The sequence below is a fragment of the Mustela nivalis genome, assembly GCF_964662115.1.
Source record: "Mustela nivalis genome assembly, chromosome: 15".
NCBI lineage: Eukaryota > Metazoa > Chordata > Mammalia > Carnivora > Mustelidae > Mustela > Mustela nivalis.
The window spans coordinates 16127332-16142507 of NC_139034.1; the positions used below are offsets into that span (position 1 = coordinate 16127332).

Below are 15176 nucleotides of genomic sequence, written 5' to 3' on the forward strand. Positions count from 1 at the left end.
CTCGGACGTAGTACCAAGATGAAAACATTGGGGCTCAGAGAGCCTTTGCAGCCAGACCCCTGGTAAAAAGCTGCCTGCGGTTGCACTGTCCAAGCTCTCACCTTCCAATCTGTCTAAGACCCACTGCAAGCTGGCCTTTGTTCCTGCATGTCTCCATGACTTGCTGCTGGGAGTCCCAGGGTTTTGTCCTTGCTCTTCTTCTCTTCCATTTTCATCAACCTCAGTGATGCCCCTCCAGCACCATTGCTGTCCTTCCCCAAATTCATGTGTTCTAGCCTAACGCTACCCCCAAACTTCAGTCTGGCATTTCCAACTGCCATGGGTCTCTCTCTACAGGACCTCTCCATTTGGATGTCTGGTAGACATCAAAATTAAATCCAAACTCAGATCCACATCTTTTCCCTCACACCACCTTCCCCAACTCAGTTAATTCTAGGTCCATCCTTCCAGTAGCTCCAGCCAAAACCCATTAGTCGCCTTCAACACTCACCTCCACAGTCCACACAGTCCACATCCAATCCGTTGACTCTGTCTTCATACTGAATCCAGGATCTGGCCATTTTCCCCAGCCCCGCCCCCACTACCATCTAGTGGAATTCACTCTCTTCTCTCCCCTGGATTACCACAGGAGACTTATGATTCTCCCTGCTTCTATCCCTCGCCTATGGGCTCTTTTCTACACAGCAGCCAGAGAGCCTGGAAAATTAGATGTCATTAGATCCAAATCTTCCATTGGGCCCCCATTTCCTGCACAGTAAAAGCCAAAGTCCTCCAGGGCCCTGTGTGTCAACCCAGCCCTTACATCTCTGGCCTGGTTTCCTACATCTCTCCCTCATGTACTCCATCCCACTCACACCAGTCTCCTGGAATATATTTAAGATCTTTTCACCAGATCTTCCCTCTGCCTGGAAGGTTTTCCCTGAAAATGTCTACATCTTTCACTCCCTTGTCTCCTTGAAGTCTTCCCTCAGGCGTTGCTTCTCGCTGAGGCCCTCCTTGCCCACTTCATTATACATATCCTGGAAGAGTCCAGCCCCCGCTCCTGGTGTTCCTAATCTTCCTTACCTTGTTCTACCCTTCTCTAAATCCATAAATCCAATCACTTTCTAATAGAATATAATTTAACTCTTGTTTGTTGTTTAGGGTCTGCCCTCCCCCATCAGAAGATGAGCCCCACAAAGATAGAGGTTTCTGTTTTATTCACTACTGTGTCTCAAGTGCTAGGAATAGTGCTGGTACATAACAGGTGCTCATTAAATATTTATTGAATGGACTTACCTGTGGTCAAAATTCAAACCACATTCCTTTCTCTCCCCAAGTGGTCTTCTGAAGCATTGCCTTCCAGGAAACGTAGAATTCTGTGGTGACAAGTATTTTCCTCCTGTGCTATCTCTCCCCTTTCCATCTCCCCATCTACTGCCCCCCCAAGCATGTCCCTACAGTGTCCTACACTCACATCACTGCTTCCATCAGCTATGCATGTGTTCACACACACACACACACACACACACACGTGCACACACACACACACACACACACACACTCCTCCACAGGGTGCTATAGCAATCCCATCCTTAAATGGGATTTCCTAGCGGGCTCTGTAGAGTAAGAAGTGGTTTCAAGGGGCGCCTGGGTGGCTCAGTGGGTTAAGCCTCTGCCTTCGGCTCAGGTCATGATCTCAGGGTCCTGGGATCGAGCCCCGCATCGGGCTTTCTGCTTAGCAGGGAGCCTGCTTCCTCCTCTCTCTCTACCTGCTTCTCTGCCTACCTGTGATCTCTCTGTCAAATAAATAAATAAAATCTTAAAAAAAAAAAAAAGAAGAAGTGGTTTCAAGTGCATTCGTTTACTTGAGATGATCAAAGATAAGAATCTCTGACTTCATTCTGGTTACGAGTGAACATCAAAGGGAGATACGTCTTGCCTGAGGCCATGGAGAAACCAAGGCTGGGCCTTGAATGTGTCCCCTCTGCAGACCTGGGCAGGGCTCCATTTGTCACAGCAGAGCTGTGGGTTCCAGCCACACTGAGGAAACTGATGGAAAGGAGGAATAAGATAAAAGGAAGGATGGGTAGGAGAGACTCCAAGATCTACCTCAAAAGAGGAAGAGTGAAAGTCTGAGCTTTGAGGAAACATGCCCACCTCGCTGCCAATCCTATGGGATTCTGGGAGCCCAGAGCTGTGGATGTGGTTTCTGGGTCAGCTCTGGTGTTAGCAGCCACAGAATCCACCTTCCTGTAGGACTCCAGCACCCGAAGACTTATCTGTTAGCTAGTGTGCTGGGGATCAGAACCTGCCTTGAATCTGCTCTAGGTTTCCATGGTGATTGCTTTAAACTTTTCATCATCTTCCTTCAGACCTTGGGGAAGAGCTCTGCTCTCTGGTTTCCATGACAACCATTTAAACATGTATCTCTGTCTGGCTCTGTTGGAAGAGAACCGCTAGAGATCATGCAAATGAACTGGCTGCTCTCCTTTTACTTAAAAAAATAAAAATAAAGTGACACACCTGCTTAGAAGTTTCAGATCTTTGCTCATAACAAGAAGGGTGAAAGCATCAAACTGGTGTTTGAGGAGGGTTCTCTGCATTGCTTTGATACTGCAAGTGCTCACCCAGATACACAGGTTCACTCTGCCATCTTAAGTAATTATCTGCACTCAGCACTTATCCTCCCCTCCCCTCTGTCTAGCAGATGAAAGAGCTCTGAGTTCAAGGCTGTTTACCTTCCTGCTGCATACCAAAGGAGAAAGGGAAGAACAGGGCCAGTGGGACTAGCTAGCTGTCCTACCACTGCTAAGAGAAACTGTGGACAGCAGGGTGTCTCCTCAACTCACCGTCAACAGTCCTAGCACTCAGACTGTAGCCTCAAACAAGGTGGAAATCACATACCCCAGTCATTTGGAAATGGAATTCATGGACTGGAGAAGAGCCAGGTGACTCTGAGGGAAAAAGTTTCAGAAGAAATGGAAAGATCATGGCCCCCTTTCCCTTCCCAGACACCTTCCTGTCCTCCCCCGCAACAGCATGCTCCCAAACTAGAGGTCTCCAGAGGCAGCAGTGGGCCAGGAAGCCACAGACAGATTAAAAACAGGATCCTGTTTTGAAACTGTGCATCAAACTTTAAAATTCTGGAAGTTTCTGATGAAAATAGACACATCCCATTTCTCCTGAAACTCAGCAGATCTGCATCAGAGTCCTACTTCAGGAGAGTCTGCTGGACTGAAGAACAACCCTCTGAGATGAAGCAGGCACTGGCTTTGGTCCAGCTTTCCCGAATAGCAGACCCTTCTCCTTGTTCCTGGAAAACAATTGAACTGGTAACTTGTGATAACACACACGTCATCCAAACAACACCAGTCATCCCTGGAAGAGCCCAGCCCCTGATGTCTCTCAACTGACATCACAGACCATGAAAGAGAATTCTTATTTGGGCATGGGGACAAGGCAAGGATGGAAGATGAAATAGTCTTCCATCTTCTGCATCTGATGCCCTTCAGTCACCTTGAACACAGCTAAGGTCAGGGGTCAGGGTAAGTTAGATGGGGATTTCTTTCATGATCATCTGGTGAGACTATGTCTCATACAGACAGGAAGGCCTTTGATTGCTTCAGTATGCTGCTACTATTCTGATTTTACTGTTCAGTAGGTTTGTAAGCCAAAAAGTCATTTGGCTAAAAATATATGTCAAAATAATTGTAGCAGAAAGTTGGCTGGTTCGTGGATGAAACTGATAGGTCAACTCAATGAACCCTCATTTAGGATTTGAGACATGGTTTTATTGCCTTGTTAATGACAAGTTTGTTAAACCCCGTAGTCTAAACTTTCTTACCTGTCCCATGGAAGACAGGTGCTTGTCTCACTGAGTTTCTGGGAGGTTCAAACAAAATCATGTACAGAGAGACCCCGGCACAGTGCGTGGTACTCGGTACAGATTTATTAGAAAACAGTTTCCTTAGAATGAGTTGGCCCTCTTCGCACTTCCTCCTTCCCCCAGATGACCCTTCTTGGCTCTCTCTAGAGAAGGAGGGGAAATGAATCTTGCTGTTCTTACTGACACCATTTTCATCCTTCGGACTGTCCACGGTGTAACACCAGGGGGTGAAAGAGAAAGAAAAAAGTAGTTCTCACTGAAAGCAAAACCAGGACCTTTAAAAATCAGCAACTTGTCAGGAAATTGATCATATTAAGAGGCTATGTTTTGTTTTTCTGTGAATATTTTTAGGGTGCACTATGGGAACAACAAATGTCAAGCAAAAGATGAAAGAGATAAGGGGCGTTAGAAAAGATGTCGAGGCAAGAAGAGAACAAGCATTCTTTGGTTTGCCCCAAAGGCGAGCAGAATGTGATCAAACTGTTTTTCACATCTACAAAGGAGTCAAGGCATTTTCATTCTGTAAGAGAAAGAACTTGCTGCTGACAGGGGGAATGGATCGAATCATTCGAGTCTGGAATCCTTATCTGCCTGGGTAAGTTTTCTTTCTCTCTCCAACCCTAAATGCCATTGATCTAATAAAGTACATGAGAGCAACACAGGGGATCACTAATTCCCTTTTAGGATAATTTACGAAGCCCTGTCCAAAACTGGTCTCCCATACACTCAGCCTGAAAAACTTCTGTTGGTACCCACTAAAGACTCATTCTTTGGGGTTAATAAGTAACTCATTAGCCCCACTTACCAATGAAGAAACTGAAGCTTAAAGGAGTTAAATAACTTTTTGGACGTAATGCCAGAACTGGGGTACACACACATTTTGACTGATTCTAAAATCCTATGCCATTTCCATTGGTAAGTGTTGAAGACGGAAGGAGAGTGGAAAATGGGGAATAGACATCGTGTGCACTGATAGTGGGGATTTGGGGGCATGAACAAGTCACCTCGGGTGCACCATGCTTCCTCGCTGAGCTTCTGTACCAGGCATCAGTGGAGGACCTGCAAGGTGACCCATGTCCCTCAGCAGGGACAGGCAGGGGTGGAGGCAACACCATGGGGGGTGGAGGGCACGTGGGATCTGGTGCTCCTCCTGTCACCTTCTAACACAGTGACCCAGCGCAAGAGATATAGCCAGTGTCCTCCTCATTATTGATGATCACAGGAATCCCCCCCCCCTTTCTGGTAGAAATAAAGGTCACAGATGAGGTCATCCATGTATAGGGCTCAGCACAATGTCTAAACAAAAAGAAAGAAAAATGATTTTCTACCTACTTCTATTACCTTAGACTCCCATTTGTCTGGTGATGGAGAGCAATTTGCTTACCTTCCAATAATGTGGTTATAAATTGACATTGTGGTCTCTCTTTCAACCTCAGACCTGCCTCTCTTCTCCCCAATTCCCCACCTTCTCCCTACACACCCAGCCCTGCGACCCTGAGGGCATTGCGATCCCTCAGAGCTCCTTAAAGTAAACTGACATTAAAAAGACAGTCCTCCAAGACCTGAATACTGTTAACTCTGGCCTGCATAAAGCAACCATGTGCCATAGAATCTATTCCCACACCACCCTGTGCTCTTCCTCGTTTATTCCTTTTATAGTGATATTGTCAGCAGTTGGAGAAACAAAGCCCAGAGCTTCATCTCACACTGAGTTGTGTTGCTATAACTGGGTATTATTTGCTTCAGTCCTTTTATCACACAAGATATATACTTGTGTGATTTCAGAAGGAGACATAACCCTCCTCCAGGCTGAATAGAACTGCCAGATCCGGGCCAAGTTTAGTCTTGCATTTTTATTTAGAAATAGCACTTAGAACTGCTTGGTGTTCATCTGTTCTTTTTCCATTCTAGAAAACCAACAGGTATGCTGAAAAGCCACACGGCTCCAGTGATCTACATCCATGTATCTGCTGAGGATAACAAAATATTCTCCATGTCCACCGACAACACTATTAAGGTCTTTGCCCTTTCACATTTTGGATGCATTGTCCAACAGTTTCCGATAGAGATTGTGTTTGTTTGGTGTTTTCTTTCCCCATCTTTGCAGCTCTAGAGGTCTCTGCATTAGCAGATACTCATATGGTGGTTACATTCGTGGGTTTGCTTTGGAGAAGGAAGGTATGTGGGCAATTGAAGTGTAGTGTCTTAGAGAATTTTCTGTACTGGGTGTTTTGCTGGGATGAGTAAACCTTGAAACATCTCAGCGCCTGTTTGCATGCTGTCCTGATTCCCCTGGAGAAAGTGTGTTGGAGGATGAAGAGGGGGAATAAGGGATGGAATGGGGACATGAGGGAGGCAACTGGCCCTCGCTACTAGTGCTTATCTTATTGTGCAATACGCATAGGGCAAGTGGGCCCTTTCTGAAATGTTTTCTGTAAGCCTTAGAATTTAAGCACTTCTGGCCCTGGTAGAGGTCATGGTAACATCACCTGCATTGTTTGCCTTCACACCTCTTTCTATATGTAGGGTTCTACCCACCTCTAAAATTCAGCTGTCCCGTGACCTTTGTAATACAGTATTTATATACCAAAAAAAAAAAAAAAAAAAAGAAAGAAAGAAAAAGAAAAAGAAAGAAAAGAAAAGAAATTTTATTGATTTGCTTTATCTATCATTTCATAAGCTTTTCCAAAGAATATGAAAAATTTTCATGATTTCATCCATCTTTCTTTCTCTAATATCATGGGGCCAGAGGGTGGGAATTTAGAATGGTCTGAATCAAAGGAATGCTGAAGCCTCAGACAGGTCAGTCATTGCTTTGCATGGGTACATAAATGAGCTTATCGATTACACACATAATAAATGATTTATAGATGCTATGGGCTGAATCACGTCCCTTCAAAATTCATATGTTGAAGTCTTAAGCACCAGTACCTTTGAAGTGACTGTATCTAGAGACAGGGCCTATAAAGAATTAATTAATGTTAAATGGGGTCATATTGGTGGGCCCTAATCCAATATGATTGGTGTCTTTATAGTAGAAATCAGCACGTTGAGATGGAGGGACAATCATCTCCAACCATGTGAATACATGGCAGCAGGGGATCATGTGCAAGCCAAAGAGAAAGGCCTCAGAAGAAAGCAGACCTGCTTATACCTCAATTAAGGACTTCAGTCCCTTACTTCACCCCATACACAAAAGTTAACTAAAAGGCTATAGACCTAAATGTAAAAAGAGCTACAATTTCAAAACTCTTTGGAGAAGACATAGGAGTAAATCTTCATAACCTTGGACTAGGGAATGATTTCTTAGATGTGACATCAAAAACACAAGAGACAGGGGCGCCTGGGTGGCTCAGTGGGTTAAGCCGCTGCCTTCGGCTCGGGTCATGATCTCAGGGTCCTGGGATCAAGTCCCGCGTCGGGCTCTCTGCTCAGCAGGGAGCCTGCTTCCCTCACTCTCTCTCTGCCTACTTGTAATCTCTCTCTGTCAAATAAATAAATAAAATCTTAAAAAAAAAAAACCACAAGAGACAAAAGAAGAAAACAAATGAGTTGGATGTTGTCAAAATCAAAACCTTGTGCCTCATAAAACACCATTAAGAAAGTGGTCAGACCACCTATAGAATGAGAGAAAATGTTGCTGATCACACATCTGATAAGGGATTTGCCTCTAGAATACAAAAAAAAAAAATCTGTATGCTCAACAATAAATGCACGAATATCCTGGGCATAGGACTTAAATGGAAATTTCCTCAAAGAAAATATTCAAATGGCCAATAAATACAGGACAAGATCCTCCACATCATTAGTCATTATGTAAATGCAAAACACACCCGCCATGAGTTACTACTTCACACCCATTGGGATGGCTAAAATCAGAAGATAGATGATAACAAGCATTGCCAAGGATGTGGAAAAATTAAAGCTCTCCATATCTTGCTAGTGGGAATTTAAAATGGTGCAGCCACTTTGGGAAATATTTTGGTGGTTCTTTAAATGCTAACCATGGAGTTACCATACGACCCACCAATTCTACTTCTAGATTTAAACCCAAGAGAACTGGAAACTTATGTTCACATAAGATCTTACATATGAATATTCATAGCACATTATTCATAACAGCCAAAAAGTAGAAATAACCCAAGTGTCCATGAACAAATGAATGGATAAACAAACTGTGGCATATCCATACAATGAAATATTATGCAGCAACAAAAAGAAATGAAGCACTAATACGTGTCACCACATAGATGAACCTTAAAAAAGCTTATGTTATGTGAAAGCCAGTCACAAAAGACCATGTATTGGTTGATTCCATTTGTATGAAATGCCCAGAATAGGCAAATCCACAGAGGCAGAAACTAGTTTAGTCGTTGCTGGGGGGATGCAGTGAGGTGGGACAGGGAGTGGCCACTAACAAGTATAGGGGTTCTTTCTGAAATAATAAAAATGTTTTGAAGTTAGACAGTGGTGATGGTTGCACAGCCTTGTGAATATGCTAAAACCTACTGAATTATACACTTTAAAAATGCAAATTTTGTGAGATGTGAATTATATCTCAATAAAACTATTATTTTGTAAAGGAGGGGGAAGGGAGAGATAGAGAAGTCAAGGGAGATGCCAAGGCTTTGGGCCAGAGCCCACTGAGACATGGTGGGGCAGATGGTGGGGAAGAGGAGCATCAGACCAGGAGCTCAGTTATGTATGTGTTGGATAGAGTCATCCTGAGTTGAGGGGAGACATCGGGGCTAGAGATATAAATTTGGAAGTCATTAGCATTTAGATGAAATTTTAAGCCGTGGAGGGGATGAGATGGAAAAGAGAGCAAGAGTGAGCAAGGGGGAGAAAAGCCTCAAGAAGTGTATTCTCACTGTGTGTGGGGTCTGACATGGCTCCCATAGAGTGAGCTCAGAGTCCATGTCCTGACAACCAAGAGGACACTTTACACAAAATTAGGTGTTGAGATCATGGTCAGTGATGTAACTAGGACCCAAACTCAATTCAGTCCTCCAAGCAAAATTGATTAAAATAGGAAGACTCGTGGACTTCAAATATTTGATTTCTTTTGAAAATTGAATCTATCCTAAGGTATCCTCCAAAACCATAAAGTTGGAGATTTCATATTTTTAATGAGGTTTTTTTTTTCCTTAAAACTTGGCACCACCAGATAATCATAATTCTGTATGTGAGGACACGTCTCCTATCCTATTTTCTTTTCCTAGTGCCTCTCCATTTTCTTCCAATCTAAAATCATGATTACAAGATTAGCATCTTGCCTGTGATGATTCAGGCATATTGAATCACTTCCCAAAATGTGTTTAAAATATATTGAAATCCTATCTTGGAAATATGGTGTGTAATTTATTTCAGAATACATTATTCCTATCAAATAAAAAGTAATCAACCAGGAACCAAACAGCTAAATTTCTAGCATGCCTGATCAGATACTCTTCATTCTTCTAATTGATTTTTCAGCTCAAATATTTCACTTTTCTATATCATGGGGACACATGAAACGTTTTAGGAGTCTGCTAGTTTCTGGCATTACCCTAAAGGAGAGTAAAGTGACAGGTTTGGTTTTCTGTTTTCACTTGTTATTTTCTGTGAATTTAATACTGCACACTACAAAGAGGGCTGTTTTGTGTCAACACGAATTAGCATAGAAAGAAAGTTATTTCCTGAAAGAAGATAGCATGTTAAGGTAAGGCTTGCCACTGTAACAAATAAACCCTGTATTTTCCATGGGTAGAGACAGTAGAAATTTATTTCTGTTTGCTGTCATACCCAAGGCCGGTACTCCCAGTAAGGAGTACTTTCTTCTCCCATTTAAAAACCATGCTGTCTTCATGCAAAGTCCCTAGGTTCTCAGAGTCTTCTTCATCCCAGGACAATGTGCATGACAGCAGATATGGCATATCTGCCTCTTAAAAATCCCAGCTATAAATGACCCATCACTTTCTCTCACACTCTACCACTGAATTCATAACTCTGGGTGAAGGGAAAGCAGGAAATCCCTTATTTTGGTGTGCACTCCCCAGCAACTCCTTTCCACTGTGGACAGAGAAGCCTCCATTGGGGGGTTGGTAGACAGCATGCTTTGGAGAAATACAGACTTGAGTCATGCTCTGAAACTACCAGGAACTAGATGACCTTGGACAAACTATTCAACCCTTCTGAATTCAGTGACTTAATTCTCTTGGACATCGGTCACTCTACTGTAAAATGGAAGAAAGACCCCCCTTGTAGGTTAGTTGTGCTCAGAGAAGATAATGGGTAAATTGTGCTCACCTCAGAGTAGTTTTACTCAGTAAGACTCTTTTGAGCCAAAGAGACAAAAATCAAACTCAAGTAGTTTAAGCTAAAAAAAGGCGAATTTATGGGTTATTGAAACCAGATCATCAGACAGATGACCTCATGGACAGCTGGGTTCAAGCATGGCACTCTTTTCCCCATGCTCTCTGCCTATACTTCCTTGGTGCACACTGATATTGACCTCTAGTGCAGGAAAGCAATCTCCTTCTGAATGTGGGGACCATTAATATTCCCAGTCTGAACTCACAGCCCAACTATAGATTCACTATCAGCTCCAGCCGGAAAAATCTAAGGGAAGACACAGATTGACCAAGTTTGGGTCTCTTGCCTACTGCTTGCAATCAGAGAGGCAACTCTCCTAACAGAAGACAGGAGGGTGCTGGACAGTCCATACATAAGTCAGTGATATCAATTTGTTATAACTACTTTGGGGATGTAATGCCAACTTGCCAACTCAACCTCAACAGCAGTAGGAAGAGTTCCTTCCTACCTTTCCCTTTCACAGACCTCACAGGGGTCCTTCTATGCATCAACTAAGATCACTCTGCCAGGCTCCAGAATTACCTCATCCTCCCCCTCATCAAAACTTCCTCTCAGTAACATTACCTCATGAAGTAAGAAGAAATTACCAGATTAATGGATTCCCCTGATGGTATAAGTGACTGATAAAAACAAAACAAACAAACAAAAAAACTATGTGTGTTACTTTTCTATCTAGGAAAATCAGCATTTTCAAACAATTCAATACTCCAGAAAGGAGTGGGGGATGCCCCTTGAACAAGTACTCCTTGGGATCATGTTTCTATGGGATTATTTTACCCTGATCGCTACTGTCACCCCCATACTTGCCTCCCAGAGTGTATTGCTTCCTGCCTTTTACACCATGACCTAAAATCACAGATAAAAAAGGATGCTAGAACTTTCTAGATGGCTTTGCTACCTGCTGGGGAGAACTAAGGAAAATCAACAGTGTAAGTACAACAAATAAGAGTCTGGCTTACTGGGTAAAGGCTTCCAATTTCTTGCTAGCTGTTTCGCTTCCGGGAGTCACAACGGAGGGGAAAGAAGCCCCAAGTACATCCCGCCCAGTTTAGTCCTCAAATTTCCCAGCGCACCTCTGGAGGGAGAGAAGTCTGAAAAGGACTCCTACTTTAGCTGCTCACTGCGCCTTCTCCCTCCCTCTGTGTCTGTCTCCGAATTTCCCCTTTTTACAAAGACACCAGTCATATTGTCTGGGGGTCTGCTCTACTCCGGCTTGACCTCTTCTTAATTAGTTGCACTAGCAACAACCTTATTTCCAAAGAAGGACACACTCTGAGATACTGGGGGTTCTTCAACGGACAGACCGGGGAGGGGAGGGGAGGGGAGAGACAGAATTCAACCTGGAACAGAGTAAATGAAACAGTGCAGGGGAAGCAGGTAACGCAATGCTTAGCTCACTGAACAACAGCTGCTTCCATGATGATTCCTTCTTCCCGGTTTTACACTTGGCCCATCTGCTCTTCCCTGTGGATGAGGCCATCCCTTGCGCTCTCATCAGATTGCAGTACCTTAAAATAATACAAGAGCTGTGACATGGCTTGCATAATAATCCCAATAAATGATTAACAATATCTTTCTCATCATTTACCATTATACCATGGCCCAGTTGTGATGGTAAACACTATTTTTTAATTAGTATTTTAAAATCCCCAAGATTTTAAATCCTGTAAGATAGGCATTATTATTCGTCTCCCTATTTTACAGAAGAAGAAACTGAAAGGTATGGTGATATGGCCAAGGCCACAGAGCCTTTAAGTGATAGGACTGGGATTCCAACCCAGGCGGTGGGGAGAGTGGGGAGTGGTTTGGACCTCCATGTCCTTACTCAATAGCCATGCTGAGATTTGTTCCCAGAGCCCTCCAAATATCCGCCTCAGGGCTGGTTTTGAGGAAGTGTATTACGAAATGGGAACATATCTAGGGGATGGAGAGGTAGTCTGTGTGCCCATCAGACCTACGAAATCAAAACTCCACGATATCAAAACTCCAGGAGCGGAGAAGACACTGGCGGCTCCTGGCTGGGGGGTGGTGAAGCTCAGCTCCAGGGTGGCTTGGCCACAGGTGTCTTGGCCCTTTGGGCAGCTTCAGCATAGCAGAGGGGCTCGGGAACAAGAGCTTCCTTTCTGCTTCCTTTACAAATGCAGAAGGGAAAGGAAGCACTTTGAACATTTTCCTTTGGGCGAGGGGAGAGTGGGGCAGTTTTTAAACTTAGGTCAGTCCTAACCAGACCCCCGCCACAGGTGACAGCTTTGGAAAGGCAGCAAAGCAGCCTGTTCAAGACCTCCAATTACTTTTTTTCCTCATCTTCCCGCTCCTCCCCCCGCCCCCCGCCACAGATCTGGGATCTAGAGACGGACAGCTGCTTGTTCACTGCATCCTCCAAAGCCAGCGGTATTAAGGGGGACTTCGCAGCCTGCCTCTACCTCCCTGAATCCAGATCGCTGTGTGTGGCCACTGACACGGTCGCAGCACTCCTACACCTGAGACTGAGGTATGAGGTTAGCCTCTTGGCCCCAGGCTGCTTGCAAACTTCTATAGAACCATCCATGGCTGAGATCTCTGGAGGAGCTCCTAAGCTCTATGGCCCCATGTCTTTATCTCACAGCATGTATTTGGTGAGCTCCCTTGAACATTTCCCATTGATTATTCCGGTACCACCTCCTTGGATTACCCAAAACTCCGGAATCTACCTCTTGAACCTTTATTGCCCCACTGGCTCTACCTCTCTAGTGAATTGTCCAAGAAGTCCCGGAGGCTTTTAATTCAGTCCAAAAGCATCAGACCCACTTGCTGCAGCGGGGGCCCACATGTGAAACCCTGTCCCTACAGCAAGGTAGTCACTCAGGGACAGCACATGCTTCAGTGATGGACAGGTCCTTATGGAGGGTCCCCTAGTGGGTTTTTCCTGCCCCGGGCCTCAGTCTCAGGGAGCTCAAATGCCTTCAAGACCCATCTCCCTGATTCCTCTACAAATGAGTCCATCTTGATTTCCTTGGCACAACTTTGCAAGCCACATTTCTTTTCCTCCTTGGCCAGGAAAGTGGGTGCCCGGTTGTCTTTTTCACGCTCAGGGTAGTCATTGAGACGTTCATCTCCTTAGCATGAATGTCCACTTCAGTGCCGGTCCCCGTCCTGCTAGACTGAGACTGCTAGGTCTTACTGAGGAGTTTCAATCCTATCTCCCGGGAACCCACAAGTCACCCAGGGCAACGCTGCTGCCGATTTACAGATGAGCGAGCAGAGGCCTGGAGAAGGGAATGAATTGCTCAAGGTCGAGCGGGGACTCAGGAGCAAAGCTGGGACTAGAATGCCTCTCAGGATGCCCGGCCCTCTCCCTCCCCCTGCGTGGTGCTCCTCCCACTGGAAGGGTAGAAGTCTGTCTGAGACACTGAAGGCAAAGGAGAGCTCAATTTGTCTGTCTGTTTGTTTAATTAGACTACAGGAGGTGCATTGTCTAGTCTTCCTTCTCCAGAGTCTGCAGAGCTCCTAAGAGGCACCTGTGAGGGGTAGAGAGAAGGCTCTGCTTCCTAGGCCCAGTGGCCTTGGGGTGAGTCACACCCCTGTCCCTGGTCTTGGCAGGGCTGGCAGGACGCATCATCTGCTTTGAGAACTTTCAGGCCCTCTGCGCACCACAACTAGGAGCATCATTACAGCCTCACGGTTCAAACCTGGCCCATGATTAGTCACCCCACTCCGTTACCCCCACTTACTGCCCTGACATAAATCCATCCCTCATTCCGCGCCTGTTCCCTCTCGCTGTTCGGCAAGATAACGGATTCCCGGAGTCTTTGTAAACTAAGGAGAGGAGGCAGAGAAGGATTAGGCTAAATATTGTGGTCTGCAGGGTTCACATCCCATCTATATGATAATGGCAACTGGATTTCCCGAGCCAAAAATGACGGCATACTGTCTCAAAAGGTGGGTTTTAAGGAAAAAATAAAATGTGTTTGGATGTCTGGGTGGCTCAGTTGGTTAAGTGTCTGCCTTCAGCTCAGGTCGTGATCTCAGGGTCCTGGGATCGGGTCCCACATCGGGCTCCCTGCTCAGTGGGGAGTCTGCTTCTCCCTCTGCCTCTCCCTTCTGCCTGCTGCTCCCCCTTCTTGTGCTTTCTCTCTCTCTCTCTTTCTAATATATAAATAAATAAAATCTTTAAAAAATTGTGAACATATGCCTAAGAGGAACCTTAAATAGGTTTATTATGCCCAGTGGTTAAATCACAGATCAAGAATAACTTTACAGAAAAGTGGACAGATTTTGCAGCATCAAAACCCTACTGAGAAGTCCAGAACGTAAGGCTGCTGCCTATGCCTGGACTCACTCTTCCTCATGTTTCGCTGAGGCCATGGGAACAGCCAGTGAGGATGGGGAGACAGGGCAGAACAGCCATCCTACCACAGGCTACCGCCGGACCTGCAAGGGCACGCCCTCAGCTCAGGATGCCAGAGCAACCCTCTAAAAGATGGGACTACAGTCAGTCCAATGGCCATTTGTTCTATGTGGCATCTGTGGGTAGGAAAACAGCCTGTTGGATTGATTTCCTATTTTTTTTTTTTTTAAGCAAAGTGACTGAAATTCCACCTTGCAGTCAGAACAGCCCTAATCTCTTAGTGCCAACCCTTAGGCAACAGATGACATCTGCCCGTTCCTGCTCTGTCACAGGGAACTTTGTGATGTTGATCAAGTCACCTGGTCCTTCTTAGCCTTCTGGAAATGTCCTCATCTGTGAAGTGGGGGGAGACTCGACGCCTTCCTCCCCACATTGGGGAAGGGGTGTAGGTAAGGTCCAGAGGCTCTGGCTCCAGGCCTGGCACTGTCTCCCTGGGACAGCACGCCCACTGCCTGCCTCCTCCTTCCCCACAGGGCAGACTTCCTCTGGAGCAGTCCAGAGACCGTTCATGGGAAAGTGCTCCTCTCCTTCTGCCAAAAGCTATTCTTCCTTGAAAAGGATTCCACC

General features: G+C 45.1%; 1 protein-coding gene across 3 annotated transcripts in view; it reads left to right on the forward strand.

The window, feature by feature from the left end:
• LOC309849153 (cilia- and flagella-associated protein 337-like) overlaps positions 1–15176 on the forward strand; it is a 131873-nt gene that overhangs the window by 86345 nt on the left and 30352 nt on the right. For 2 of the 3 annotated variants that reach the window (XM_082701468.1, XM_082701469.1), the window contains exons 13-15: positions 4220–4463; positions 5780–5885; positions 12559–12713. In XM_082701468.1, the coding sequence (XP_082557594.1) occupies positions 4220–4463; positions 5780–5885; positions 12559–12713 (505 nt within the window). The remainder of the gene's footprint in view (positions 1–4219; positions 4464–5779; positions 5886–12558; positions 12714–15176) is intronic. The other variant, XM_082701470.1, reaches the window with a different exon arrangement.